At 44.0% G+C, this 27781-nt stretch overlaps 1 protein-coding gene across 1 annotated transcript; it reads right to left on the bottom strand.

Annotated features, from left to right (window-relative positions):
• Positions 1–7: 7 nt before the first annotated feature.
• LOC134536222 (zinc finger protein 91-like) lies at positions 8–27781 on the bottom strand. Its single transcript, XM_063375890.1, has 6 exons — positions 27030–27781; positions 22296–22439; positions 17214–17330; positions 16502–16630; positions 16362–16423; positions 8–13917 (listed from the first exon to the last, which is right to left on the bottom strand). Exons 1-6 carry the CDS (start codon positions 27165–27167, stop codon positions 9270–9272), a joined length of 5238 nt encoding a protein of 1745 aa, XP_063231960.1. The 5' UTR covers positions 27168–27781; the 3' UTR covers positions 8–9269.

Below are 27781 nucleotides of genomic sequence, written 5' to 3'. Positions count from 1 at the left end.
TCAGCAATTGTTGTTTGTTATGCAAATTAATTTTATTTTCCAATATAAAAATGATTATATACATACAGTTGAAGTAAATACAAGTTCAACTTTCACAAATATATACACATACTTACACTCATCAGTAACTGACTCACCTAAGCAACTATACATAATTAACATCATTAAGGAAACATTTTCAATACTGAAGTGTTAGTCAATAATTGCTATTTTACGAAGAAGCTAACCTTGTTTCCCTGTTCAGCAAAAGCTGTTGAAAAATATAATTAAAGAACGTGGTAATGCTTTGCGCAACGGGAATTCTAAAAGAATGTTACTTGAAGTGGCACCTATAACTACCATCAACATAAACACCTTTCTTAATGTAATTATTAAATTAAAAAATCTAATTTGGCAAAGCTCAAGACAAAATGGAAATAAGTTTCAATGCATTTAACTTATACTCCAAACAGATGGAAATTAAAATAATTAGCATAAGTATGACTGGGATTGGAAAAAACTTAACAACTTAACTTGCTCCTCTTTTTTAGATGAATTATCCAGCATAGTTTTGTTTCCTGGCATTGACTGTTACACAACTAACTTTTCCCTGTAAATTCTGAAGTTACTTCATTGCATGAAAAATGTAGAGGAATGGGTTATCATTTCTTCCACCGATAAATTATTTTTGTAGAATTATTCTCGTAATACAACTGTTCAGACACCTCGCAGCATGAACACAAATTTTATTTGCACGGGATTTAATACTCTTACATGCAACCAACACGAATGTTGTTTGAATTTCAAGATTGTTTACATTACAAAACTGTATGCCATCAATGATGATTTTTGGGTGAGCAATAGAAGGGTGTGCCCTCACTTGATCCGAGCATTACGACGTCAAGTAACAGCACACTGCTACAGAGGGATTAGAAATGAATTATCGACATTCCAAATGAAATGCTGCCCCTTGGAAGGGCAGCCCTTCAGGATTTTTCTGACAGTAGTGTTTTTGAAAGGTTGTCTGAATTATTGCCCCTTGGATGGGTAGCTCTTCAGGATTTTTCTGACAGTAGTGTTTTTGAAAGGTTGTCTGAATTATTGCCCCTTGGATGGGTAGCCCTTCAGGATTTTTCTTACAGTAGTTAGTTTGTAAAGTGACCTAACCTAAACTAACCGTGACCTAACCTAAACTAACCAGTCAGAAAAATCCTGAAGGGCTGCACTTCCAAGGGGCAACAATTCAGACTACCTTTCAAAAACACCACTGTTAAAGATATCCTGATGGGCTGCCCTTCCAAGGGGCAACAATTCAGGATTATAAAATTACGAAAATAGACACATTTTAAGATACTGGAAGGGCTACCCTTCCAGTCGCTTTAAAAACTAACCACTGTCAGAAAAATCCTGAAGGGCTGCCCATCCAAGGGGCAACAATTCAGACAACCTTTCAAAAACACTACTGTCAGAAAAGTCCTGATGGGCCGCCCTTCCAAGGGGCAAGTTTTCAGGATTATTTAAACACTTAAAGAAACATGTTTTCAGAAATTGGATGGGCTGCCCTTCCAGTCACTGTACAAACAAACCATTGCCAGAAAAATCCTGAAGGGCCGACCTTTCAAGGGGCAGCATTTCAGTCGCCCCCGATTTATTAAACTGCATCACGTCTGCATGCCAAGCACATTTGCTTCTTTCATAATTAACCACAATGATGCTAAAATGATTCCGTACACAGGTAGTTTTAGACTACCTTAGCCTGAATTGGATTTTTATATCAAACTTACTACTTGCTTGAACAGTCGGAAACTTCACACAGCTGGGTTCACAAGTTAAGTCAAGAAATCTTGGCTATTTTGATTCAGAGAAACTGAAATGAATGCTTTAGTCTTAGCTACAAGGTTGTCGAAAATAAGTCACTATTCAGGCAGACAGAAGATAGATTTATTCAATAGTAAATGTTGGAATTGACACACGCTCCATCAGCAGGAACCGAGTGCTTACATTGGTGAGCTAGATGAAGAAAAAACAGATACACAGCAAGTGTGATGAGCAATAGGTAGAAGTGACCTGAAATCTACAATGACCTTTTCATATGAGGTGACTTCTTATAATGCAAGACAACTTGAGACATTGATTAAAATTATACTAAATGATCATCTGTAAATATATATTTTAGTGAGCTTAAGTTTTTAAAATATATTTTATATAAATAGTGGAGTCCTTTCAATTAAAATTAAATTAGGGTTAACAATAATTCAGTAAACTATTTTATTTTAATTTTAGAACTTACTATTAGGGCCAATGAAAAAAAGTTAAGCACAAAATTTGCAAAAAGAAAGGAAAAAAAGATTAAATTAGGCTTCTTTTTACTTTTGCAATTACTTATTTCCAAGAGTTGATGTGATGCCATTTCTGAAGACTACTCTAGGTCACGATAAGGAACAGAGAACAAATTTCAATAACAAAGTATTTTGATATGTACCTCTAACTTGTGGGAAAAAACTTTGTTTACCAGAAAACATCTGAACAAATGTGAAAAGTAATTTGGAATTAACATATTATTTACACTTTGTATTTGAGTGATTTTATAGTTCAGGCCAGGAAATATTTATTAAAGATATGAGAAGACATATTACAATGTATTTATGTAGATTTAGCTCCATAATTTTGTTTAGATTTGAATTTAGAACAGTCATTTTCTATAATTGGTGCTCTTATAAAATAATCAAAATAAAATTCTGGAAATTGTATTTGTATGTTCCTCTAAGTATGCATATATTTACAAAGGATAAATTTGGAAATTTCATGTACCGAAATTGGCCAATTTTATTTACCATTTATTAATGGTGTTACTTATTGTTTTTACCTTAGCATGTTGAGTGATTTTGTGCAAGTAAAATGTTATACACTGTGTTATGTGATAGCTAAATTCTTTATGCTGTTGCACTGTTACAATTATTCTGCCAATTCAAAAATGTGGTAATCCGAACAGATCTCTTCCTCAGGTAGTTTGGATTAGCGGGACTCCGCTCTACATATAAAGTATGCAAATTTTTGTGTTTTATACTTTTTAAAATCTTAGTAAGTTTTAATGTATTTAAATAAATGTTCTGTCCCATGAAATTAAGAATACAATAACAAAATCGGCATTCGGCTATCCTGGACACATGTGCGTACACACAAGAATTCTGAATCAATCTGAGGTGGATTAATGAGAACACTGCCAACTGACCCGTACACTACCTACTTTGTCAACCATTTTCAAATCTTTTAAGTGTTACGTTTGTAGTGCGTACTGATGATTACAACAGCAAAACCATTAAGTTCCGAACCCAAAGGTGTAAAGGCCCCATCTGACATGAACACAAGGCTGGTATCCCTTCCCCGAGTCGTGCAACCGAGATGATCAAACTCTCAAACATTCGTTACAAATGATTTACCGTTTCACATACATACACTGTTAAACACCATATGTGGTTGGTTGTGATTGTTTAAGATACTCATCCTACGGAAAGGAATTACTCAGACTAGATACTCTACATCATCACACACTACGAGTTGTTATAGTTCAACTAAACATGCTTAGCAGCAAAACATAGTACATTATATCATCTTTAATCTCCATGCAATAATTCACTGGAATTAAAAAAAAAAAAAACTAAAGAGGGACTTCAGTTTTTAACAGGAATCTCATCTTTCACTCTTGGATAGTAAATGAAATAATAGTGGATAGATATCAAATGACAATACACTAAAAGTAAAACATCTGTTACTTAAAATGATTTCGTGGAGGTAAAGAATATTTTGAGGGTTTGCAAGTTATTGAATTAAGAGTGTGCTATTCATAAAAAAACTGAGAGTACCGCACATAATTTAAAATCAAACACAGAGGGGAAATAATTCATGGAGTAATTTTAGTCTGAATTAAGCGAAATCATGTAAATTAATAAAACATTTCTACAGAAACTCCGCACTACACACTATGAATAAAGCCACTGCAACATTCAAACCTGCATTTACAAATCGTACATAATTACAGTCACATGGATGTAGCCTGTGACCAAAAACACAAGTCATAAGAGAGAGCAAAAGTTTCACTTAAAATCCTATATAATGCTGAGAAAAAAAGCTAGCTTTACAGATAACTTTTCTCACATGCCCACCAACACATTTTACACTAAACCATACATTCAGTCTGTACATATATTCATACATTCAATGGAGTCTCATAGTGAAATCACACCATTGGAGATGATATATACATAATACTTTTAGAACCATACGTCAGTGAAATTTTTAAAATATATGTTTAATATGGGTCGGAGTTTGAGATGTACAGAATCTGAATTTGAAAAATGAAACTTAAAAAACAAATCTGAATATTTTTAAAACAGCATGATGACATGTTTTTTTGACGTATAGGTTTATATCAGTTGGATCACGCATTACAGTCAATTAAATACTGTGTTAACTAGATAAACTAGCAAGAAGCATTAAGTGTCCAAGAAAGTGTGAGAATAAATGCATAAGTAATGCTTCACAAAAAATTATGCCTTAAATACAAATCCAAATAATCCAATAACTATAAATTTTTACAGAGGTGGGATGATAGCAATTTTCTTACACTACACCATTTTAACCAGACAGCATTAATACTTTAGACAACACACACACACTAGTTTTCAGCCTTTGTAGATAAGTGTAACATGCTGCTACCTTTTCTAATGACTTAACAGTTTTTTTCCCTAAAAAAAAAAACTGTATACTATTAACTTCAAGGAACATTTTTCACACACAGAACAAAATAATCTCATGGTTTGCAAATATTTGTTTCATCCTGGAGAAGAAATATCCAGCCTACAACCCAAACATTTTAACATTTTTGTGTTTAAGGTATTAATTTGGAATGTATGAAGTTGACGTATTACACTACAGTGTAATTCATCCAGGCTATGTTATACAAGATGAAACCAACATTGTTATTTGCTAACATGCAAAATAAACACAAGAGATGGGCACAGCTTTTTTTAATATAAAAAAAACTTCAATTTAAACTGTATACAGAATAAATTCATGCATTAGAAACTTTCATGTAGAATTATAATTTATTGTTAATTTTATCAATAGTCTCGCTTGTCCATCTCTGATAAACGTTTGATTGTGTAGTTGAATCCCGAAACAAAGCTTCCAACTCATAAAATAACACTCCTGACCACCGCTAACACAAGATTCAGGACACAAATATAAAACCGCTGGCAGTGATTTTATTTCAAAAGTCAGCAAAAAGTGTTTACAGTACTGCCACTGGACATTCTTTTTGAAAGAAGTAAACAAAACTTTTCATCTTACATTGGCACAATATCAAGTAGAGACAATCAGACAAACATGAATTAGTATTATTACTATTAAAAAAAAAACTTGGCAAGGCAACAAGAAAATCTGAAATGAACAACTTCAAAAACTAAAAATACAGATGCAGCTTATTTTACAACTCCAGCATATAGATGTGCGCTTCTCGCTACTTCAAACATCAGGACAATGGACACACTAAATTCAAGAGTAATAAGAACCATCAATTTCATTAAGGGATTACTAATTTGCATCACCTGTATTATACTTTCTCAATTACGAGTGACAGGGAAGCATAATGTTTAAAAGTTAAAATACATCACTGCCCTACTATATCCGAATCAGGGTTGGGAAAACAATTTTTTTTTGTTTGAACCGGGTTTTTTTTTAATTACAATAGTTGTTTGGGTTCTCAGTGTGCTCAAATTAAAACCATACATCATCCAGCTTTCTACCACTCATGTTGAACCAGGAAAGTTATAACATAAAAGAACTGATATCCAGCAAATCTGCACATCTGACTGGAGACTTCACCATAGAATGGATGTTTCTCACAGAATGGGTATTTACACCTCAGTTGGTGATTTCCCACAGAACAAGCATTAACTATTCAATATATATTTTTTAAATTTCACAGCAGTATTTAGCTGGGTATGATTTATAACTTATTCAGATAATCTAACTGATAAGATCTTGATTAGTATATATATTTTTTGTTACTTTAAATCATAAGAAACATTAATGACTTAACTTTTGTTATAAGAGTGTAATTAGGACTTTTCGTTAAAGAAAATTAGGATAGTCTATCTTTTTACAAATACATTACTTTAAAAAAAATTTGTTTTTTTATAAAAACCACTTGACTAAACAATTGTGGTTTAAATTAACCAACCCTGGTCAGAATATGAATGTCCAGTGATGAACTCAACGTGCATTGCTATGTCTGCCAATCACATCACTCATAATTTTCAGTGTTGTACACGCACAAAATGCAAACACTTAGGTGTGGTATTAAAGCAGTCTTCTGTAATACGGATGCCAGAATGTGATGAAAATCAAAATAATATTTTAATATTTTGTTGGTAGACCACTGCACAGAACAATCTCAAATGCATAATCCGCATAACCAAATTAATTTTTTTTTTTTTTGCCATATAATAATTAACTGTACAAATACTCTGCAGCCACTCCATCAGAACGTTACTCAAAATTAGAACCCATCTGCCCAAGATGTCAATAGTCGTGATGAAACGTGCTCATAGCAGAACATGAACGCTGCACCCATCTTGTATCTGCACAACACTTAACAAAAATTCACAGATAACTTAACGCATATCACATTAACCGGCAGTTTGAACTTAATGAACAGCCAGTCACATTGCTAATAAAACAAAGATAAGAATTGCACCTCCCAGCCCCACCGCAATAGCCACAACACGTTCGTTATTACTGAAAGGAAACTTACAATCAAATTTTAAAAAAACAAACTATTTTTAACAATTCCATATCACATACACAGCAATAGTAAAATGTTTACACTATAAAAATGTTATACTTTTATTGCTGTTGTCATTTGAATATAAACACCAATAACGTACAAAACCAATTGGTAAAAACTAAAACAAAGTTTATTTTTTTAAGTTACTGTACTACCTTCTACAAGAACCAAAATAACACTATGTTTAATGATATTTTAATTAAACTGTACGAGATTTAGTTTCTAATTTATTGGATGAGCCCCAAGAGAGAGAACATGCATTTTGATTTTACTAGGTTACATTAATTCTTAATTATCATTTTCCATTTCAGTTCACCAGCTTTTGCCTTGAGGGTGGACAAAGATCATAGATGCTTAATATACTTAACTGTAAAAATACAGGAACTAATTGGCAAACTTGTACAGCTGATTGAAAAAATAAACATATAATTACAAAAAGATACTTACCATGTTTTATTGCAATATCATTGCACCAGTACTTTAGGGCATCAAAATTTGGAAAGAAAAAAAATACTTGCATGTAAGTAGCATGATGTTTTTGGTCCCACTGTTAATCCAAGTACTTCTTGTAGGTATTAAACAAGACAGGATAAAAACATTAAGAAACAGCAGTCAGTTTCCAAGTTGCTGTTAGGCAGTTTGGCAGTTATAATGGGAAAAACAGTAATTAGAATTACAGCAATCTCGTTTACGATGTACCCAAAAAATAAACTCGTTCAAGCTGTACCACTAAAATATGATTTTCCATCCAATATGGTCAAGTGTTTTAGTCCTGCCATTTTCTCAATAAGAAGTACGTTATTTTTTTCCATGCAAAATGGTGCCTATAAACTTATTTTACAATGTTAAACAATTTATTTTAAAGTTTAAATCTATAATTTGTTTGGATATTACTTCTTACTTATTTAATTTATAGAAATACAAAGTTGTCCGATGTGTAAAATTTCTTTGTAAGACATTTTAAAATGTAACCTTTGTTCGTCTTCGTTACCGCTGTGTACCGCTCATAAAAAAGTAGCCAGTGCTAGTTGGCATCATTCATGTTTGGTTACGTTGATGTCCGTATAGAGTGCGTGCATGTGGTCGAATACCAATGTCGATAGCTCGCAGATTGCATGCACCGTCTAGTGCAGAGTAAACTACATTTAATAGTCTGCAATCTTTCATGGTTACTGTGTGCTATGACGATAGTTTGGGTCACTGTCATTTTTCTATTTAAAGTTGAAGGAAATGTGTTTTTGTTACATGAATTATTAAATTTAAACGGTTTGGCGTGCTTTCGTATACTCTACTTTTTGATTAAACGTACTTTCCAGGAATATGTTTTTGTTTATATTAATTACTTTCAACTCAACAAAAATGCATTTCTCGCATAAAAATCGCATCTCTACTTTTCAATCTTGATTTTAGTACAAAAAGTGCGACGATTATGCGATAAAACACGGTACTTAAAATATACACCAATAAAGAAGTTGAATATGCTGGACTGCCTGCCCTGAAAAGAGACGTGCAGGTAACAACCGGTCTGGCCAGACGGGCGAGTTGGGCGCGGGATGCGTACCTCAGCCCAAATTCATATTTGCGAGGAAAAAAAATATGAAGCACATTTTCACAGATTATTAAAATGAAATAAAAAGTTGAAATTTTTCCAGGTTCACTAATGAATTATTTATATTTTATTGACCTGGCCAGGATTAATTTAATCCTTTAAATTTTCTGCCTTCATTCATTGGCCAACATATTTAAGAAATTTTTAACTGCTATGCAGTCAGTTAATTATCTGGATAAAGTGGCTTTTCATCAAACAACTGAGGATGCCAAGAACAATCTTCAAATCCCTCGCCAAGGCAGAACACAATATCCGTTACAGCCAGATATAAAAAGTGGAGCTAAAATGTACAAAGACAGTGTAGCTGATTCTGTTCCTTCATATAAAAACCAAGAACTCTGAAATCTGCCTGCACTTCAAGATTGTTTGTCACTTGGAGAATTTTAGATGGAGATTGAAATACGTTAACTTTACATTATTACTACTGTTCTCTTGGATCAACTTGTAAATAGGTAATGTGTATATCTAAGCTTGAGTCTTACTCCAAAAATTGTGATCACACGAAACAAATAAATAGTAACTAATTATTTTGCAAAACAGGAAATGCATGATTCAAAATAAAGACAGTAATTTAAGATCCAAGCTAAAGAATTAACTAATCTGGAACATACAAATATACAAAATATATTTACACAATAATAAAGAAAACGTAAGAGAGAAGGGTTTGGATCACTAACAAAGTATAAAAAATATTTTATACTCCTGCTACAAATGCCGCAATAAAGAGAAAAGCACCGAAAACCAGCAATCGTTCTGCCAAATTCTTTGGCCTTCCGTGAGAGCTGCGTCCTGCTACTCGCCAGACACAGGCGGCCCACAGTTGCAACTGGCACGTCACATGTCCACGGATTCCACGGCATTCAGCATGCCTAGCGAGTTCAGACTGTCACTCAACAAGTCACCAGCGACACCCACCTCATCTACCACACACGTCCCTCCACCGTCCGCAGCTTCGACCGGACTGCCTGCGTCCTCGGGAAGACCGTTGCTCACAGCGTCCGCACAACGGTCAACTTGGCCACTTCCGCACCCGCCTGCAGCAGAGCCCACCGCACAGACGCTCGTTTCGTCTCGTACGACATCACAGCCACTTTTCGCCTGTTTTAACTTCTCCGACGAAAGGTCTTCCTCTCCTACACGAAAGGCCACCCGGATACACCCTTTAGAGTCGTAGCTCATGTTCTCCAAGCTTTCTTCTTCGAAATAAGATCCATCCATCAAGTCGACATCACCCATCGCAGGACTCGCACTCTCATCGACGACGCTCTGAGGGGTATTTATTATGCTTGGAGTGTTCGGTCGCACTTTCTGACCGAGCTTCACTTCATCACCAAACACTTCGTAGTCCACACACTCTGGTAAAACATCCTCATCGCCATCCCCAACACCATTCTCGGCGATGTAACTGTCGGAGCTGGAGCCGGACGAGCTGCTGTCGCTGTCGTCACTGCTGCTCTGCGAGGAGTCCGCGGTCTCCTCCACCAGAGACTCCTGTTTCTTCTCCGACCCCGCGGCCCCCTGGCAGGTTTCCTGGTGCTTCAGAAGGTCCTCCAACGAGTCAAATGATGCACTGTCACACTGCTGGCACGTTAACTCGATGTAAGCAGACAAAAAGCCTGCGCTCTCTGGCTCAGAGTCACCAGCTTCCTGAAACTGCTCGCGCGGTGAAGCCTGGTCCTCTCCTCTGGCCCCCTGGGCCTCCATGAGCTCCGTGAGCGACGGGGGCTGCTTCTCGGGACCCGGACCCAGCACGATGTGGATCAGCACATGCTGAAGCAGCTTGCAGCGCGCGTTGTGGTAACGGCCACACGTCCTGCAGGTGAAGTTGTTCCCGTCGCCCAGGAAGTTGCCCGGGTGCTGGATGGACAGGTGGCGCGACAGGTCCTGGTAGTCGGAGCACACCGTGAGGCAGACTCCGCACGTGACGGCAGCCTCGTTCCGGTGGTTGCGAATCAGGTGCTGCCACAGGTGCTTACGGCCGGGCCACTTCTTGCCGCACAGACAGCAGAAGTACGGCCCGGCGACCGTCGCGTCTGCAGCGTACACCTTGCGCGTGTCGGACCTCCGCCTAGCGGCGCCGTGCGCTTCTTCCTGGTCCAAGCTCTCTTCTTCCTGCAGGCTGCGACTCGAGTCGAAGCCTTCGCTTCCAACGTACGAGGTTCTGCTATCCTCCTGGGCGAACACCTCCCCTTGGCTCGGAGTGCCTGCCGCCATCTTGCGCATGCTGGCGTGCGAGGGGGAGTTGATGTGCTTCCAGTAGTTTGTCTTGTTGGAGAAGTGCTTGCTGCACGTGCTGCAGTGGTAAGGTTTGTAGTCGCTGGCCGTCGACAAGTGGAACTGCTTCTTGTGCTCGGACAACGCGGACGGCGACTGGAACACCCGAGTGCACAGATCGCAGCCGTACGACCGTTTTGGTCTTTTCCCCAGGATCCCAGCTTCCCCCGATTCCACCGACTGCCTCTTCTCCGGAATGCGCTCCGTGGAGGTCTCTTCGGGCACGGGCTCCGCGGTGTCCGGTTCCTCGTGCTCGTCGCTAGCCTCGCCCTCCGGGGTCTCCGCGTGGGTCCCCTCGTGCACTGCCATCTCCGAGGGGTCTGCAAACATTTCCAAGCAGATCTTGCACACCGAGTAGGAAGCGTGGCACTTGGCGACGTGGAGCAGAACCTTGTAGGCACCGGTGTAGGTCCTGGCACACAGCCTGCAGGTGTTGGGCTTGTCGCGGGCTCCCGGGTGTGCCGCGTCCAGGTGTGCCTTCAGCTCGTCGACGCTGGGCAGTGCCCTGAGGCAGATACCGCACAGCCCCTCCAAGTCCTTCAGCCGGTGGCAGCTGTACAGGTGCTTCCAGATCTTGGGCTTGCTGTCGTACACCTCCCCGCACAAGTCGCAAGTGGCCGTACCCACGTCCATGGTGTGCATCTTCAAGTGCATCTCCAGGTCCACGAGGGAGCGTAGAACGCGCGAGCACTCTCCGAAACTGCAGGTGAAGTTAGGGTGACCCAAGTGCCGTGCACGAATGTGCTGCACCAGCTCCGTCTTCGAAGAGCACGAGACATCGCATAGCTCACAGGTCTGAACGGACGATACATCCGCCACCGTCTTGTTGCGACAGCTTCTTATGTGCTTGCGGTAAACTGAGCGCTTCCAGAACGTCTTTGAGCAGTAAGAGCATTTCTGCCCGTACGTACCTTTCACCGCCTTGAATGCCGGAAGCTTCTTCGCCTTAACTTGATCGTCTCTGGGGGTGTGATTCTTCGCTATATGGGACGAGATGGCCACGCTGCTACTGCACAGTTTCGAACAGAGGGGACACATCAGTTGTGGTTCATCTTTATGTTTTCTCCTTACGTGGTTGAGAAGATGTGTCGTACGCCCGTAAAACTTGGTGCAGATGTCACAAGGGTACAAGGAATGAGCATTTCGGCGATGCTCTGCGAGCTGAGAAATACTGCCAAATTGCTGTTCAGGGCAGGCGTCGCAGCACAGGGAGGGCAAATATGGTTTGCTCTCGCTTTTAACATTCACCTTTAATTGTTTCTTTACAGCTGAAGAACTATACTCTGAATGACCTTTACTTGCAGCCAACTCTTCGTGAACTTTGCGATGCCTCGACATCTTGGACTGGTTGGAATACGCTCGCCCACAGATGTCGCAGCAGTAGTCTCCGACAAGTGGCCAGTGCTTCCTCCTGACGTGGAGCTTCAGCTCCGCCACGTCGCAGAGGATCTTCAGACACACCCCGCACGTCAAGGGCACCAGGTCCGAGTGCACGCCCATCATGTGCTTCCAGAAGTCGACGCGGGAGCTCCACAGCTTGCCGCACACCTCGCAGGTGTTCGGCGTGTCACCCTGCAGCTGGTGGTGGCTGGCGCAGTGCTCGTGCCGCAAGGCTCGCGTCGTGAACACCTTCTCGCACGACCCCCGATCGCAGCGCAGCATCGCCTCGCCCCCGTGACACTTGTAGACATGCCGCCACCGCTCCGACTTACTGTGGTGGGACGACCCGCACAGCTCGCACACGAAGAACAGCTGGTACGTGCCCCTGTACAGGCTGATGGACGTCTCCTCCTTGTGGGAGTTCTTCTTGTGCTTCACCAGCTTCTCCTCCGACAGGAACGTCTTGCAGCACACTTCGCAGGTGAAGCTGTCGCTCGCTGTGTCCAAGCCCACCGCGCCTTCCGACTTGCTCTCGAGGCTGTTCGTGTCCAAGCTTCCTTCGGCATCTTTCCCTTTTTGTTCCGGGTTGTAGAACGCGTGGTTCTGCAACACGATGGCCTCCGGGTCGTAGCAGCCGCCCCTGCCGTCGTCGAGGCAGTGCAAGCCGGCGTGGATGACCAACTTCTTGCGCGTGTCGTGCTGGCGACCGCAGATCTGGCAGATGTACCGCCGCTGCTCACACACGTTGATGTGCTCCTTCCAGTGCACCATCAGCTGGTCGTTGTTGGCACACACCTTCAGGCAGACACCGCAGGCATACATCGCTTGGTCCTTGTGTGCGTACAGCATGTGCAGCCACAGACTGGAGCGGTCGTTGAACTCCCGTATGCACACCTCGCACGAGAAGAAGTTCTTGTTTGACTGTTCCTCCGTGGATTCCCGTTTCATCAACATGGCTACGTCAAAAGCAGCAGAGTCATCTGTGTTAGGAAAACTATATTTTTTGGCTTCAGGTGTTTTCTTTAACGTACTCATCACATCCTGGGGATCTATGCCATGGCAAGACAGGAGGTGCCTACTCAGAGACTGACGCAGCGTGAAGCTTTTTTCACACAGCAGGCAGGTGAAAGGCCTTTCTTTGACGGTAACAACGGGGGCTGTCTCTTCAGCAATTTTGTGAACTACTTTGTGGTCTGCCAGAAGTTGCGCTGTCTCGAACACCACCGAACACACATCGCACACAAACTGTTCCACGGCCTCTGCCGCGTCTTCGCACGTGCTTACAGCTCGCTCTCGAGATATTTTCCTCGGACAGGAGTTCTTCCTGCGGCTGCCGGAATGGGCGTCGCTCGCGGCCTCGGCCGGCCGCTTCCCGGACGGCAGGTCCGGTCCCTGCGAGCTGCCCTCCGCAGAGTCCCAGCGCGACCGGAGCAGGGTCTGCTTCAGGAGGCTCACCTCGGCGCACTGCTGGGAGGAGGAGCGCCGACTCAGCAGGGTGTTCAGCATGGCCTGCATGTGCCGGCGGGGCTCCGCCCCCTCGTCCCGGTGCGAGCACCGGTGCTCCTCGAGGCGCGCGCGGTTCATGCACACGCGCCGGCACAGGGGGCAGGTGACGGCGGGGTCCCCCCGGTGGGCCGTGCTCACGTGCGTCCACAGGTGCTTGGGCAGCGCGTACGACTTGCAGCACAGGTCGCAGGAGAAGGGCCCGCTCTCCGGAGCGTCGTCCAGGTCCCGGGTGTGACTCCTCTTGTGCACGTTCAGCTGGCTCCACGACACGAACGTCTGGCCGCACAGCTTGCAGTCGTGCATCGGCGAGTGATTCAGCCTCCTGCGCAACACAACCAATCACTTCTGCCTCCACATCGCAGTACCACTCATGACTAGCTCACTGCATGTTCTAACACAAGCTCCTCTAATCTAAAAGAGGAAAATTTATATGTTACTGTTCATTGTAGGTGCACCAAGTTACTAGCCTTCACCTCTCGCCCCAGTTCAGAAACAAATTCTCATAATAAATCTGGCTGCATTGCAAACATCGAAAGTAATATGTTTAATGCTTAATGTAGGGTTGCCGTTTTTACGGATCTTATCCGTTTTCATGGATATTTTGGATTTACACCGGATTAACGGATAAGCACTTCGAATCACGGATATTTTAATTGACGAACGCACAAACATAAATATTTACTTACTGCTCCCGCTCCACTTCATAGATAACATGTCATCAAGAGACACTTCACTTTGCTACGTCGTTTCAGTTTTTCTAAGATGATAACAATTCACGCTCTACCTTTTATTTCTGTTTTTTATTTCACGGATGAAAGTATACAGTGCACCGTAATATCTATGACAGTTCTTTTTAGACACCGTGTTCTGTTTCTCTCTTCTGCGTGATGGTGCGTTCGTGCGTGTAACGGAACACGCCCAGTAATATTAGTGCGAAGTGATATCTGTGACGGTGTTTTTACAGTTTATTGTTAATTTTAAAGTAATTGTTACGTACAAAAAATTCGGCTTGCATCTTTGTGGAGATTATAATTGAAAGAAATGGAAAGAAAACGCAAGTTATCTACAGATTGAACGCCGTATAAACGATATAAACGTGAGTGGGAAGTAGAATTAAAGTGGCTGAAACCCGGTAACACTGACTTTACTGCAGTGTGTTTATTGTGTAGGTCGGACTTAACATTCAAAAGGGTGGTCTGAAAGATCTTAGGCGTCACGAAAGCACACAGATACAACAGAGAAATCAGAGGGCTGCTGAACAAAGTACTTTCTCACATCTTTCATCAGCAAACCGGAGTACAAAATTGTAGATGCAGAGCTCATGTGGGCAAATTTTATTTGTGTCTGTGTGTATATTTTTAAAGTGATTTTTGTGAGGACCTTAACTCTTTACATGTAAACTTATCAGTTTTTTTTATCTACATTCATTATTATTATTTTAAAGTAGGTTTATGCAATGGAACGAAGGAAAAGCTGATTTTTGAAGAAATATGCTTATTATACTTTGTTTTCTCCTGTGTCGCAGCTGTAAAAAAAAAATGTTGGCGCGAATGAAAAACCTGTTTACAGAAATTTCTTCATACAGGATTTTACAGGATTTTTTATGGTCTAATACAGGATTTTATAACCATTCTTAGTGGCATCCCTGGCTTAATGCATAATTATTATATCCATTAACATATTTATTTCAAAGTATGTCAAACTCGAATATACGTTTATCCCCAAGTATTAGAACCTATGAAAACATAAAAAATATTGAGTAGTCACATGCAAAAACAAATAAGTAAATAAGCATTTTATTTTAATTTTCACTTTTCACGTTTGTATGCTTAACTTCACTTGCCAACATAGTATTGAAATAACTTCAGTCCAAATTTTTTATTAAATGAAGAGGACCATCTTAACTCAATGAATCTTACCAGATTTCATCTGTTTCCATAATAGTGCTAACAATTATTTCTACTTGAAAATTTACAATGGTATGATTATTAAACACAATAATTTAGCCTTAAGCATTTAAAATGTTTCCCTAAATTCACTCTACATTTATGTGACACTACATCACAAAATGGTTGTGATACTAATCAAACGATCAGTGGAAACGAGCACTCTTTATTTTCTATAGCCATTAACTCCGCGTAGCATTACAAGATCAGGTTAACTGTCGTTAGTCTACTTCGCATCCACAGAACCAAGGTTGTCATATCAAAAGCTGTCATCTGTATATTTCAGTCCACCTTACAATTCCAGTTGTATTAAATTCAGGGGGAACGAAGAACACACCTACAAATCTACTCTATCGCATGTAAAAACTATGATGTAAGGTTACATAGATTATGTTACTGGAGTTTGGATAGAGGATCGTAAGCCAATGTTACAACCATCCACACTGGCTGCTTTGCTACAAAAGATCACACAAATGTTTATTTGGTTTTCCAGGGATTCATGATTTTTGAAATAAGGGATAGTAAATTTATTTGGCAGAGATTTAGTCCTAAAAGGTTTTAAATTATTTTTTCTCACCAATATTGGGAGAAAAAAAAAACTTAGGTCCAGACTATGTTGTGTTGTTCTGCCTTGACATCTTGCATGCCGTGGTTTCCACCACCTCGACTTTATCACGGATCACCGAGCATAATTACAAATGTTTTAATACAGTTTATATAATAATAATAACTTAAGACCTAGAGCTCAAAGCTGTCCTGGTCGTTCATTGAAAAGAATAAAAGAAACGAGAAAGTATGAGGTCCAAGCGTGGGAACTCACCGCCTGGTCTGGACGCGGGAGGTGTCCCAGGAGTTGGAGTCGGAGTCCCCCTGCTCCGCGCCCTGCAAGCAACACACCGGTTGGCCAGGACGCCCTGGCGAGCAGCGCACACAGTCTCACACACGCACGCCCGCACGCACCTGGTCGCACGGCGGCTCCGAAACGGCCTCCTCGTTCCGCTCGAGCCGGGGCGGGGAGCAGCCGGGACTGGGGTGGTTGCCCTCGCTCGACGAGCGGCGGCTCCAGGAGCGGTCGCAAGCGGGCGTTACCTCGACCCACAACACACACCGCTGACACCCCTCCGCGACCTCCGACAGCAACCGATCATTTAGCCTCAAATACTTCAGCTCAGTGACTGCTTCCATCCGCCGCAAACATGCGCTGTTCAAACTGACAGTAAAATAGATGTTCGAATCAAGCTAGAATAAAATTAAATTGAAGAGGGTTAATCTCAACCACAAACAAAGTACAGTTTCGCACAGTTAAAACGGACACCCACGTGATTTGTGGCACTGATATTAAGAGTTCTAGCTGGAGTAGCTAGCTGTTTGCCCTGCTGAAGCCGTTAGGTTCTGCGAAATCACAGCGTACTGGCCTACACGATATACGCGCGTATGCTGTGTGAATGTATTGCTAATCTGTAATAATTGTTAAAACAATAAATCCTTATTTACAAAAGAATATGCAGCTGTATATTTCAATATAAGTGTGTGCATTTTTACTCAGGGTTCAAAGGTTCAAATATCCAATGTGATAGCATTTAAGAAAAATTATATTTTTATACATGTTAAAATAATGGTAAACCATTGATAATAAAAAGGCAAAATATATGTTTCGGATGCTGTTTCTCACCTGGGGCTCAAGGTGGGGCATGAAGTCATCCCCGTCAAGTCGCTCCTTCTCGCGCTGCAAGTCCATCTGGTGCAGCTGGCTCTTAAGCTGCTCGAACTCCAGCCTCAGCGCCGGCTCCTGAGACATGCACCACCCTCAGTGCTGGCTCCCGAGACACTCACCACCCTCAGTGCTGGCTCCCGAGACACTCACCACCCTCAGTGCTGGCTCCCGAGACACTCACCACCCTCAGTGCTGGCTCCCGAGACACTCACCACCCTCAGTGCTGGCTCCAGAGACACTCACCACCCTCAGTGCTGGCTCCCGAGACACTCACCACCCTCAGTGCTGGCTCCCGAGACACTCACCACCCTCAGTGCTGGCTCCTGAGACACTCACCACCCTCAGTGCTGGCTCCTCAGACACTCACCACCCTCAGTGCTGGCTCCCGAGACACTCACCACCCTCAGTGCTGGCTCCCGAGACACTCACCACCCTCAGTGCTGGCTCCCGAGACACTCACCACCCTCAGTGCTGGCTCCCGAGACACTCACCACCCTCAGTGCAAACTTCCGAGACACTCACCACCCTCAGTGCTGGCTCCCGAGACACTCACCACCCTCAGTGCTGGCTCCCGAGACACTCACCACCCTCAGTGCTGGCTCCCGAGACACTCACCACCCTCAGTGCTGGCTCCCGAGACACTCACCACCCTCAGTGCTGACTTCCGAGACACTCACCACCCTCAGTGCTGGCTCCCGAGACACTCACCACCCTCAGTGCTGGCTCCAGAGACACTCACCACCCTCAGTGCTGGCTCCTGAGACACTCACCACCCTCAGTGCTGGCTCCCGAGACACTCACCACCCTCAGTGCTGGCTCCCGAGACACTCACCACCCTCAGTGCTGACTTCCGAGACACTCACCACCCTCAGTGCTGGCTCCCGAGACACTCACCACCCTCAGTGCTGGCTCCTGAGACACTCACCACCCTCAGTGCTGGCTCCCGAGACACTCACCACCCTCAGTGCTGGCTCCCGAGACACTCACCACCCTCAGTGCTGACTTCCGAGACACTCACCACCCTCAGTGCTGGCTCCCGAGACACTCACCACCCTCAGTGCTGGCTCCCGAGACACTCACCACCCTCAGTGCTGACTTCCGAGACACTCACCACCCTCAGTGCTGGCTCCTGAGACACTCACCACCCTCAGTGCTGGCTCCTGAGACACTCACCACCCTCAGTGCTGGCTCCCGAGACACTCACCACCCTCAGTGCTGGCTCCTGAGACACTCACCACCCTCAGTGCTGGCTCCCGAGACACTCACCACCCTCAGTGCTGGCTCCCGAGACACTCACCACCCTCAGTGCTGGCTCCCGAGACACTCACCACCCTCAGTGCTGGCTTCCGAGACACTCACCACCCTCAGTGCTGGCTCCCGAGACACTCACCACCCTCAGTGCTGGCTCCTGAGACACTCACCACCCTCAGTGCTGGCTCCCGAGACACTCACCACCCTCAGTGCTGGCTCCCGAGACACTCACCACCCTCAGTGCTGACTTCCGAGACACTCACCACCCTCAGTGCTGGCTCCCGAGACACTCACCACCCTCAGTGCTGGCTCCCGAGACACTCACCACCCTCAGTGCTGACTTCCGAGACACTCACCACCCTCAGTGCTGGCTCCTGAGACACTCACCACCCTCAGTGCTGGCTCCTGAGACACTCACCACCCTCAGTGCTGGCTCCCGAGACACTCACCACCCTCAGTGCTGGCTCCTGAGACACTCACCACCCTCAGTGCTGGCTCCCGAGACACTCACCACCCTCAGTGCTGGCTCCCGAGACACTCACCACCCTCAGTGCTGGCTCCCGAGACACTCACCACCCTCAGTGCTGACTTCCGAGACACTCACCACCCTCAGTGCTGGCTCCCGAGACACTCACCACCCTCAGTGCTGGCTCCCGAGACACTCACCACCCTCAGTGCTGGCTCCCGAGACACTCACCACCCTCAGTGCTGGCTTCCGAGACACTCACCACCCTCAGTGCTGGCTCCCGAGACACTCACCACCCTCAGTGCTGGCTCCTGAGACACTCACCACCCTCAGTGCTGGCTCCCGAGACACTCACCACCCTCAGTGCTGGCTCCCGAGACACTCACCACCCTCAGTGCTGACTTCCGAGACACTCACCACCCTCAGTGCTGGCTCCCGAGACACTCACCACCCTCAGTGCTGGCTCCCGAGACACTCACCACCCTCAGTGCTGACTTCCGAGACACTCACCACCCTCAGTGCTGGCTCCTGAGACACTCACCACCCTCAGTGCTGGCTCCTGAGACACTCACCACCCTCAGTGCTGGCTCCCGAGACACTCACCACCCTCAGTGCTGGTTCCTGAGACACTCACCACCCTCAGTGCTGGCTCCCGAGACACTCACCACCCTCAGTGCTGGCTCCCGAGACACTCACCACCCTCAGTGCTGACTTCCGAGACACTCACCACCCTCAGTGCTGGCTCCCGAGACACTCACCACCCTCAGTGCTGGCTTCCGAGACACTCACCACCCTCAGTGCTGGCTCCCGAGACACTCACCACCCTCAGTGCTGGCTCCCGAGACACTCACCACCCTCAGTGCTGGCTTCCGAGACACTCACCACCCTCAGTGCTGGCTCCAGAGACACTCACCACCCTCAGTGCTGGCTCCCGAGACACTCACCACCCTCAGTGCTGGCTCCCGAGACACTCACCACCCTCAGTGCTGGCTCCCGAGACACTCACCACCCTCAGTGCTGGCTCCAGAGACACTCACCACCCTCAGTGCTGGCTCCTGAGACACTCACCACCCTCAGTGCTGGCTCCCGAGACACTCACCACCCTCAGTGCTGGCTCCCGAGACACTCACCACCCTCAGTGCTGGCTCCCGAGACACTCACCACCCTCAGTGCTGGCTTCCGAGACACTCACCACCCTCAGTGCTGGCTCCCGAGACACTCACCACCCTCAGTGCTGGCTCCCGAGACACTCACCACCCTCAGTGCTGGCTCCCGAGACACTCACCACCCTCAGTGCTGGCTTCCGAGACACTCACCACCCTCAGTGCTGGCTCCCGAGACACTCACCACCCTCAGTGCTGGCTCCCGAGACACTCACCACCCTCAGTGCTGGCTCCCGAGACACTCACCACCCTCAGTGCTGGCTTCCGAGACACTCACCACCCTCAGTGCTGGCTCCCGAGACACTCACCACCCTCAGTGCTGGCTCCCGAGACACTCACCACCCTCAGTGCTGGCTCCCGAGACACTCACCACCCTCAGTGCTGGCTCCCGAGACACTCACCACCCTCAGTGCTGGCTCCCGAGACACTCACCACCCTCAGTGCTGGCTCCCGAGACACTCACCAACCTCAGTGCTGGCTCCCGAGACACTCACCACCCTCAGTGCTGACTTCCGAGACACTCACCACCCTCAGTGCTGGCTCCCGAGACACTCACCACCCTCAGTGGTGGCTCCCGAGACACTCACCACCCTCAGTGCTGGCTCCAGAGACACTCACCACCCTCAGTGGTGGCTCCCGAGACACTCACCACCCTCAGTGCTGGCTCCCGAGACACTCACCACCCTCAGTGCTGGCTCCAGAGACACTCACCACCCTCAGTGCTGGCTCCCGAGACACTCACCACCCTCAGTGCTGGCTCCCGAGACACTCACCACCCTCAGTGCTGGCTCCCGAGACACTCACCACCCTCAGTGCTGACTTCCGAGACACTCACCACCCTCAGTGGTGGCTCCCGAGACACTCACCACCCTCAGTGCTGGCTCCAGAGACACTCACCACCCTCAGTGGTGGCTCCCGAGACACTCACCACCCTCAGTGCTGGCTCCCGAGACACTCACCACCCTCAGTGCTGGCTCCAGAGACACTCACCACCCTCAGTGCTGGCTCCTGAGACACTCACCACCCTCAGTGCTGGCTCCCGAGACACTCACCACCCTTCAAACCTGACTCCTCAGACATGCACCACTCTTAACCTTCCAGGCTCGACACTGCAGTGTCTCTGGTTCATGTCTCATCTTGGTTAAAGTCTGTGCTCTTGCCCACTACATCTTTCATGGCACAGAGCAGCGGTGTATGTTTTATAAAATAATAATATTAAAATAATCTGTGTTGTTTACTATCTAAACATTAGACCACAAATGAGCTAAGAATATTGAAGCATGCCAGGAAATAACGGTGGCCGTGAATGGATGTATTATAAAAGGAAGACGATGGCAGTTTACTGGCAGACCAGCCAGAGACTGGACACAGTTAACTGTTAGCAGTTACTGAGTTGGAAAGAACACAAGAACTGCAGGCTTAGTAAAAAAATTTTAAAAAAAAAACACAGATGAACAGTACTGCCAAGTATTACAGATTTGCAGTAATTATTATAATTTTAAACAAGTGGCTATAGTGTGTCTGAAACACAGTACAGTCACAAGTTTTTGTCACTAAGCCATAACTGAACATAGCTAAGTTTTTGAAACCAATCAATTTGATGTCTATGGTATGGTCATATTATACTTTGTGCGGAATCACTGCAAATATGTATGTTTTTCTAAATTAAAACTTTTTGCAACTAATAGTTCTGCTCACTTTCCCCTTCCTAAAAAATCGAAGACGATATGAACACTATCATTAGTCTGTACCATTTCAACCACGTCCACAAGTACTGATAGTCGATTCCCACATTTCTATAGTGCCTTTACTGTTGCACACCATCCGTGAATGTAGCTGGAATGGAGCACCAGAAACTATACTGGAAGCTAGTTTATTTAAAAATAAAGTTACATTTCAAGTACTTTTAAGTTTTGCCTGCTTTTTTTTTTACACACTGAGAAATGTGTAAACAGGCTGATAGGAGGCTGTAATAAATTAGGTAAAGGAAAAGTATTTTAACCAATTAATAGTATACATATTTTTTTCCAAATGGGCTACGCATCAGGGCCTCCAAGATGAAAGTGGGCTCCGTGTCAGGGTGCAAAGGTAGAAGCGAGCCACACGGAGGAAGTCGTGGCAACTCTGAGGGAGCGTGCCACAGGCGGCCGCGGTACGCACCACGTTGCGTCCCTCGGGGTCGCTGACGCAGCTCTCCAGGAGCCGCACCGAGTTCACGCAGTTCGTCCTGAAGTCGTGGAAGTTCTCCAGCAGGTACATGCAGCGGTAGCACAGCGACTTGGGCAAGGCATCGTCCTCGCGTATCTGCACAGAAATTATCCTAGCTGTAACCAACCGCCCAGATGGAATAAATTCATAAAATTTTAATTCACATCTAGATATTTTTTTAATTTAAGATATCACTCAACGAGGCTACTATTTCTATTTAAAATAAGAGAAACTCTTCTCAGATGTACCATACATATCTACCAACATTTACTATATAATATTGCTAATATATGTCAAAAGTTGAATAATGGAAATTATATAGAATTATTATTATCATGTGTAATTTCAGTACTTTAAGATTATTTACACAGCTTGATCACAAAGGAATCAGCCACAGTCCACCAAGGCTCACGCCAGGCTACAAAACAATTACACATGCCTTTTGTAAACTTATCTTTGAAATAAAAAACCTTCTTACCTGGCAAGCAAGCTATACAACAAGCTGTCTCAACCTAAACAATAAACATACATTTCAAAGTATGTTTAAAATAAAAGAATTTTCAACCCACAACTCCATTCTGTGAATAAATATTTGTTACAATCGATAAAAAAAATAATATAGACAGTAACTGTACATTTGCGAAAGAACCAATGGTGGCTTCAGCTTACATGTGTGCATAATTTGTTGTCATTGCATTATTTTATTTAAGTATAAAATGACTTGTCCTATTTTTCCGCACTAACACGTCATGCAAAATGTATTTAATGAATGCAATAACATTAAATAAACCAAACCATCACGTACAAAAATAACTAAAAATCAGGTTAAAAAGTTAGTTATTGATACCTACTACAAAGATAATGCAAGACACAAATTGGCCGGCTAGCCCTGTTAGTTTTTGTAATTGGCCCTGACTGTTTGGAGGTTGGACCGTGCTAACTCTCTTCCGCTTGCTTACGTTTTTAGAATGACTCATCCTACTGCTTTACTTTTTGAGGGAGAGGATAGAAATGGAAGGGAAATTTTGAAATGTGACAGGTGAGCATCCAAGAAAAAAAATAAAGGCCAAAACCTGAAAATTCCTTTATTTTTTTTAATTCTCAACTTTTTTTAATCACTATGTAAAACTGCAAGGCTATTAGTACATACATTATTTCACTACCTAAGCCCCACAGAGTGACCTGGGTTGGGGAAAGCAGGTGCAGCCGGTGGTAGAGAAGGGGAGGAGGGGGCTGGGGCTGATTGCTAGGACACTGAAGGAGGCAGGACGGAGCGTCGTAAAGGAGAAGGCGTATTCAACGTTGGTGAGGCCAGTGCAGCAGGAATCTGGGACCCATACCTAGGGATAGAAATGAAGGAACTGGAAAGGGTGCAAGGTAGAGCGGCTAGATGGACGATGGGTTCGTGGAGGAGGGAAGGGGCGAAGGGTGAGACACACAGGCCATCGGTGATGACGAAGGCGCTGGGTTGGGACACAGGAGGAAAGCAGAAAGAGTGGGGAAGTTTTTTTTTGGTGATGAGTGGCGAGGGGGGCTCAGGGAAACTGGGAGACAGGGTGAACGAAGGAGTGTATAGAAGGAGGAGGGATCATGGGTGGAAGATTCAGAGTGTGGAGAAGAACGGAAAGAGGTGGGCAAGTACTCCTGGTGAGGGCGGGGAGGGAGTGGAATGGGATTGAGGGAAAGATACTGGGTGTGAGAAGAGGAAAGGACTTGAGGAAGAGGCTTCAGAAATTGGGAAAAAGAGGGGGGGGGGGGGGGGGGGGGGCTACTTGCTAACGGGCGGAAGCCCAATCACAAGTGAAACAATCAATCATTTTCCAATTGCATGTTCATTAGCTATATGATTTCTGCCATATTAAAGATTAAATACAAGGTGTTGGCATGTTAATAAAATGTATTTAATATGTAATGAATACATATTTCATACATTTATACAGTAATTAAAATGTAGCTAACCTAACTTAACTGGCAGTTCACACAAATTTCTAGCATTTTAATTGTTAGTTAACATGAACTCCTTGAAATGTTGCAACGCCATTTAATGAAGTGAGTATAAAATCTGTCAGGAAGTAAATAAAATGCACTTTCGGATTTTTATTTCTTAATTTTTAAGTGCCCCTGCTGAGAAATAGCAAACCTCAGTTCAGTCAGACATGTATAATCTATTTTATTCATTTCATAAACCATTTTAATTAATTTTTCATTTAATTTATAAATAATTCTCATTGAATTGCATTAAATTTTTTACCTGCTGTCATAACTTCACACAAATGGGCTCCAAGACAGTGTGTAACACTAATGTGAAAGTTTAAAAATGACAAAAAATTAAATTATAAATGTACTTTTCTAGGCCAATTAAACATTAGCAACAACCAAAAACAATCCTTACAAAATTTTATTTCTGTTTTAGTTAAGACCACAAACTCTACAAATGAATGATGAAAAATTTCCATCCATAATTACAATTACTTAATCACCTAAAGCTATCCATCCAACAGTCACATGACCTCAAGCCAAACCAGAAGGCTCAAAGTTTCCAGCAGCTGTCCATCAAAAACTTGTGTCAAGCTTTAAGTTTTGACAGATGGATAGATTAAAATATAACCTCCAAAATGTTCGCAAGGTAATGCCGGCAAACTTTATTACCTTAAAAAGTTTTGAAGCTTGTTTAGCTGTTAAGCTGCCTATGTTTGAACACATTTTTAAAGTTTGATACCTATCTGATACAAACATAAACTGATACATAAAAGTGTAATTAATTAAGCTGGACTCAATCATCCATCTCATCCGTCTGTCCATCACGTACCTGCAGTCAATCAGATGGCCTTGATAATTCTATCCGCCTGTCAAAACCATATTAAGCTTTAACTTTCGACCAACAGACAGATGAAATATCCTCCAAAAAAATGTTAGCAAGATACCTATTGCTGGCAATCCTCATTGTCTTATAAGGTTTTTAAGTATATTTATTTGTCTAGCAGCTTCCATTAAATGTTATCAACGTAGAATTGAACATATTTTTAACAAATGAAAATTGATTGAATGATACACATTCGATTGGGTTTCCACCCAGTCACAAGGAGTCTCTCCCCCCCCCCCCCCCTTTTCTACGAAAAATTCTGATACCTCTTCTTCAAGTCCTTTCCTCTTCTCACACTCAGTATCTTTCCCTCAATCCCATTCCACTCCCTCTCCGTCCTCACCAGGAATACTTGCCTTCCTCTTTCCGTTCTTCTCCTCTCTCTCTCTCTCTCTCTCTCTGAATCTTCCACCCATGATCCCTCCTCCCTCTATACACCCCTTTGTTCAACCAGTCCCCCAGCCCCCCTCACCCCTTGTCACCCCCAAAAACTTCACCCTTCACCCATCTCTCTACTTTCCTCCTCCTGTATAGTGTGTCCCAACCCAGCTCCTTCATCGCTGATGGCCTATGCGCCTGACCATTCGCCCCTTCCCTCCTCCACAAACCCATCGCCCATCTAGCCACTCTACGTTGCACCCTTTCTAGTTCCTTAATTTATACCTATCCCTAGGTATGGGTCCCAGATCGCTGCATATTCAAGCATTGGCTTCACCAACACTGAATATGCCTTCTCCTTTACGCTCTGTCCTGTCCCCTTCAGTGTCCTAGCAATCAGCCCCAGCCCTCTCCTCCCCTTCTCTACCACCTGCTGCACATGCTTTCCCCAACCTGGGTCACTCTGTAGGGTTACTCCCAGGTACTTGTATTCCTCTACCTCATGAATCTCTTGCCCCTTCCAACTATATATTAGCTTAGCCACCTTTCTTCTCCTTGTGAATCTGACCACCTTCATTTTGTTGATATTTATCCCCAATCCATTTGTCTTCGACCAAACTTCCAGCTTCAAATCTTCCTGCAAGTGTGCCGCTTCCCCCACAGTGTCTTAGATCAAGCAGTCATCAGCGAACGGTCTCAGTTTGCTATCCAATTCCTATCCAACATCGTTCACCATGATTAGGAACAGCAGGGGCCCCATAACACTCGCCTGTGGTACCCCTGATGTCATGTCCTTCTCTTCTGATCATTCCATTCCTGCCTTCACCCGCTGTTTCCTATCCCTCAGGAAGTCCCTTGTCCAATTCAGCACCCTACTGTCATCTATCAGACTATCAACCTTCTCCGTCACCTTTTTTGGCATCCTATCGAAAACCTTCTCGAAATCAATAAAGATTCCTTCTACCTGTTTGCCCTCATCCACTGCCTCCACCAAGTCCTACAGCCATCTGTGTCTCACAGGAGAAACCCTTCCTAAAGCCGTGTTGTCTCTCGTTCATCCATTCTTCCAGCTATCCTATTTTTCCTGCCATATACCTCACTATTGGTTTTCCCATCACCTTCCCTGCACTCGACATTAGGCTGACAGCCTTATAATTTTCTGGTATGTTATATTTTAATGAATATCAGAGCAAAAAAAATTTATTTATTAGGTCCTTAACTTCCATGATCGTCACAATAATGTCTCTATACAAGATCAATTTTCACAATATTTAAAATGTTTGGTATGTTGGCAGCATTAAAATGAAAAAGTATTTGACGCACGTGCGGATGATTGTCAATCGCTCGACTTGACAGACGGACGGATGGAAGGACGCAACGGAACACGGAGAGTACAATTTAAATCTACAACTTACAAAATAGGCCTACTATAAGTAAAACAGTACCTTGAATGGTAGACAAACTTCAATCTTCTCGACGAGGTTTCTTTCTCTGCCTTCTCTTCCAAAAATTTCCATTTTAATAGCTTGGTAAGACGCGCACAACCGGCAAAGTTGCAATACACTATCCGATACAATTGACATGTTGACGAGTAAAACGAAAATACACAAGCAAGCATAAAAGGACCTAAATACTAAATGACTGCCAATCGAATATAATGTTCCTTACATCAACCACCTTGCGAAACACCCACACACACACCAATTCTCTATTGTAGTACATGTTTTATTTTCTCCTCCGACTTAGCTGCTTTATTAACAATGTAAAAATATAGCTAGAGCAGGATTCTAATGTAACCATAACCATACAGGTTTGAACTTTGAACGCATCATTGTTATCAAACAAACAAAACATTTTAATTTTCACTTTCACTTATCACCGCCATTTTACTAACAACGGACGCTGCGTTGCTTCCATGGAGTGGGGCAAAAAAAAATCTGTCACCCACACCAGCCCGTCATTACATCACCAACTCGTTTTACACACACAATTTACACAATGATCATTAAAAATAAAATTGCTTCCAGTATTTTTTTTCTGGAACATTAACCTCATTATAATAATTATGTTCACTCATCAACTTCACATCTCTGTACTAGTTTTTGGCCTTGGAGGGTTCTCGTTTAGTCGTAAATTAAATCAAACAGCTGGAGAGGCGGTTACCGTCAAGATCCTGACAACCAGTCACCCAGGTTAT

Source organism: Bacillus rossius, chromosome 10 (genome assembly GCF_032445375.1).
Source record: "Bacillus rossius redtenbacheri isolate Brsri chromosome 10, Brsri_v3, whole genome shotgun sequence".
Taxonomy (NCBI): Eukaryota; Metazoa; Arthropoda; class Insecta; order Phasmatodea; family Bacillidae; genus Bacillus; species Bacillus rossius.
Note: the sequence above shows the minus strand (reverse complement) of the source record. Positions and strands in the feature narration are given on the sequence as shown.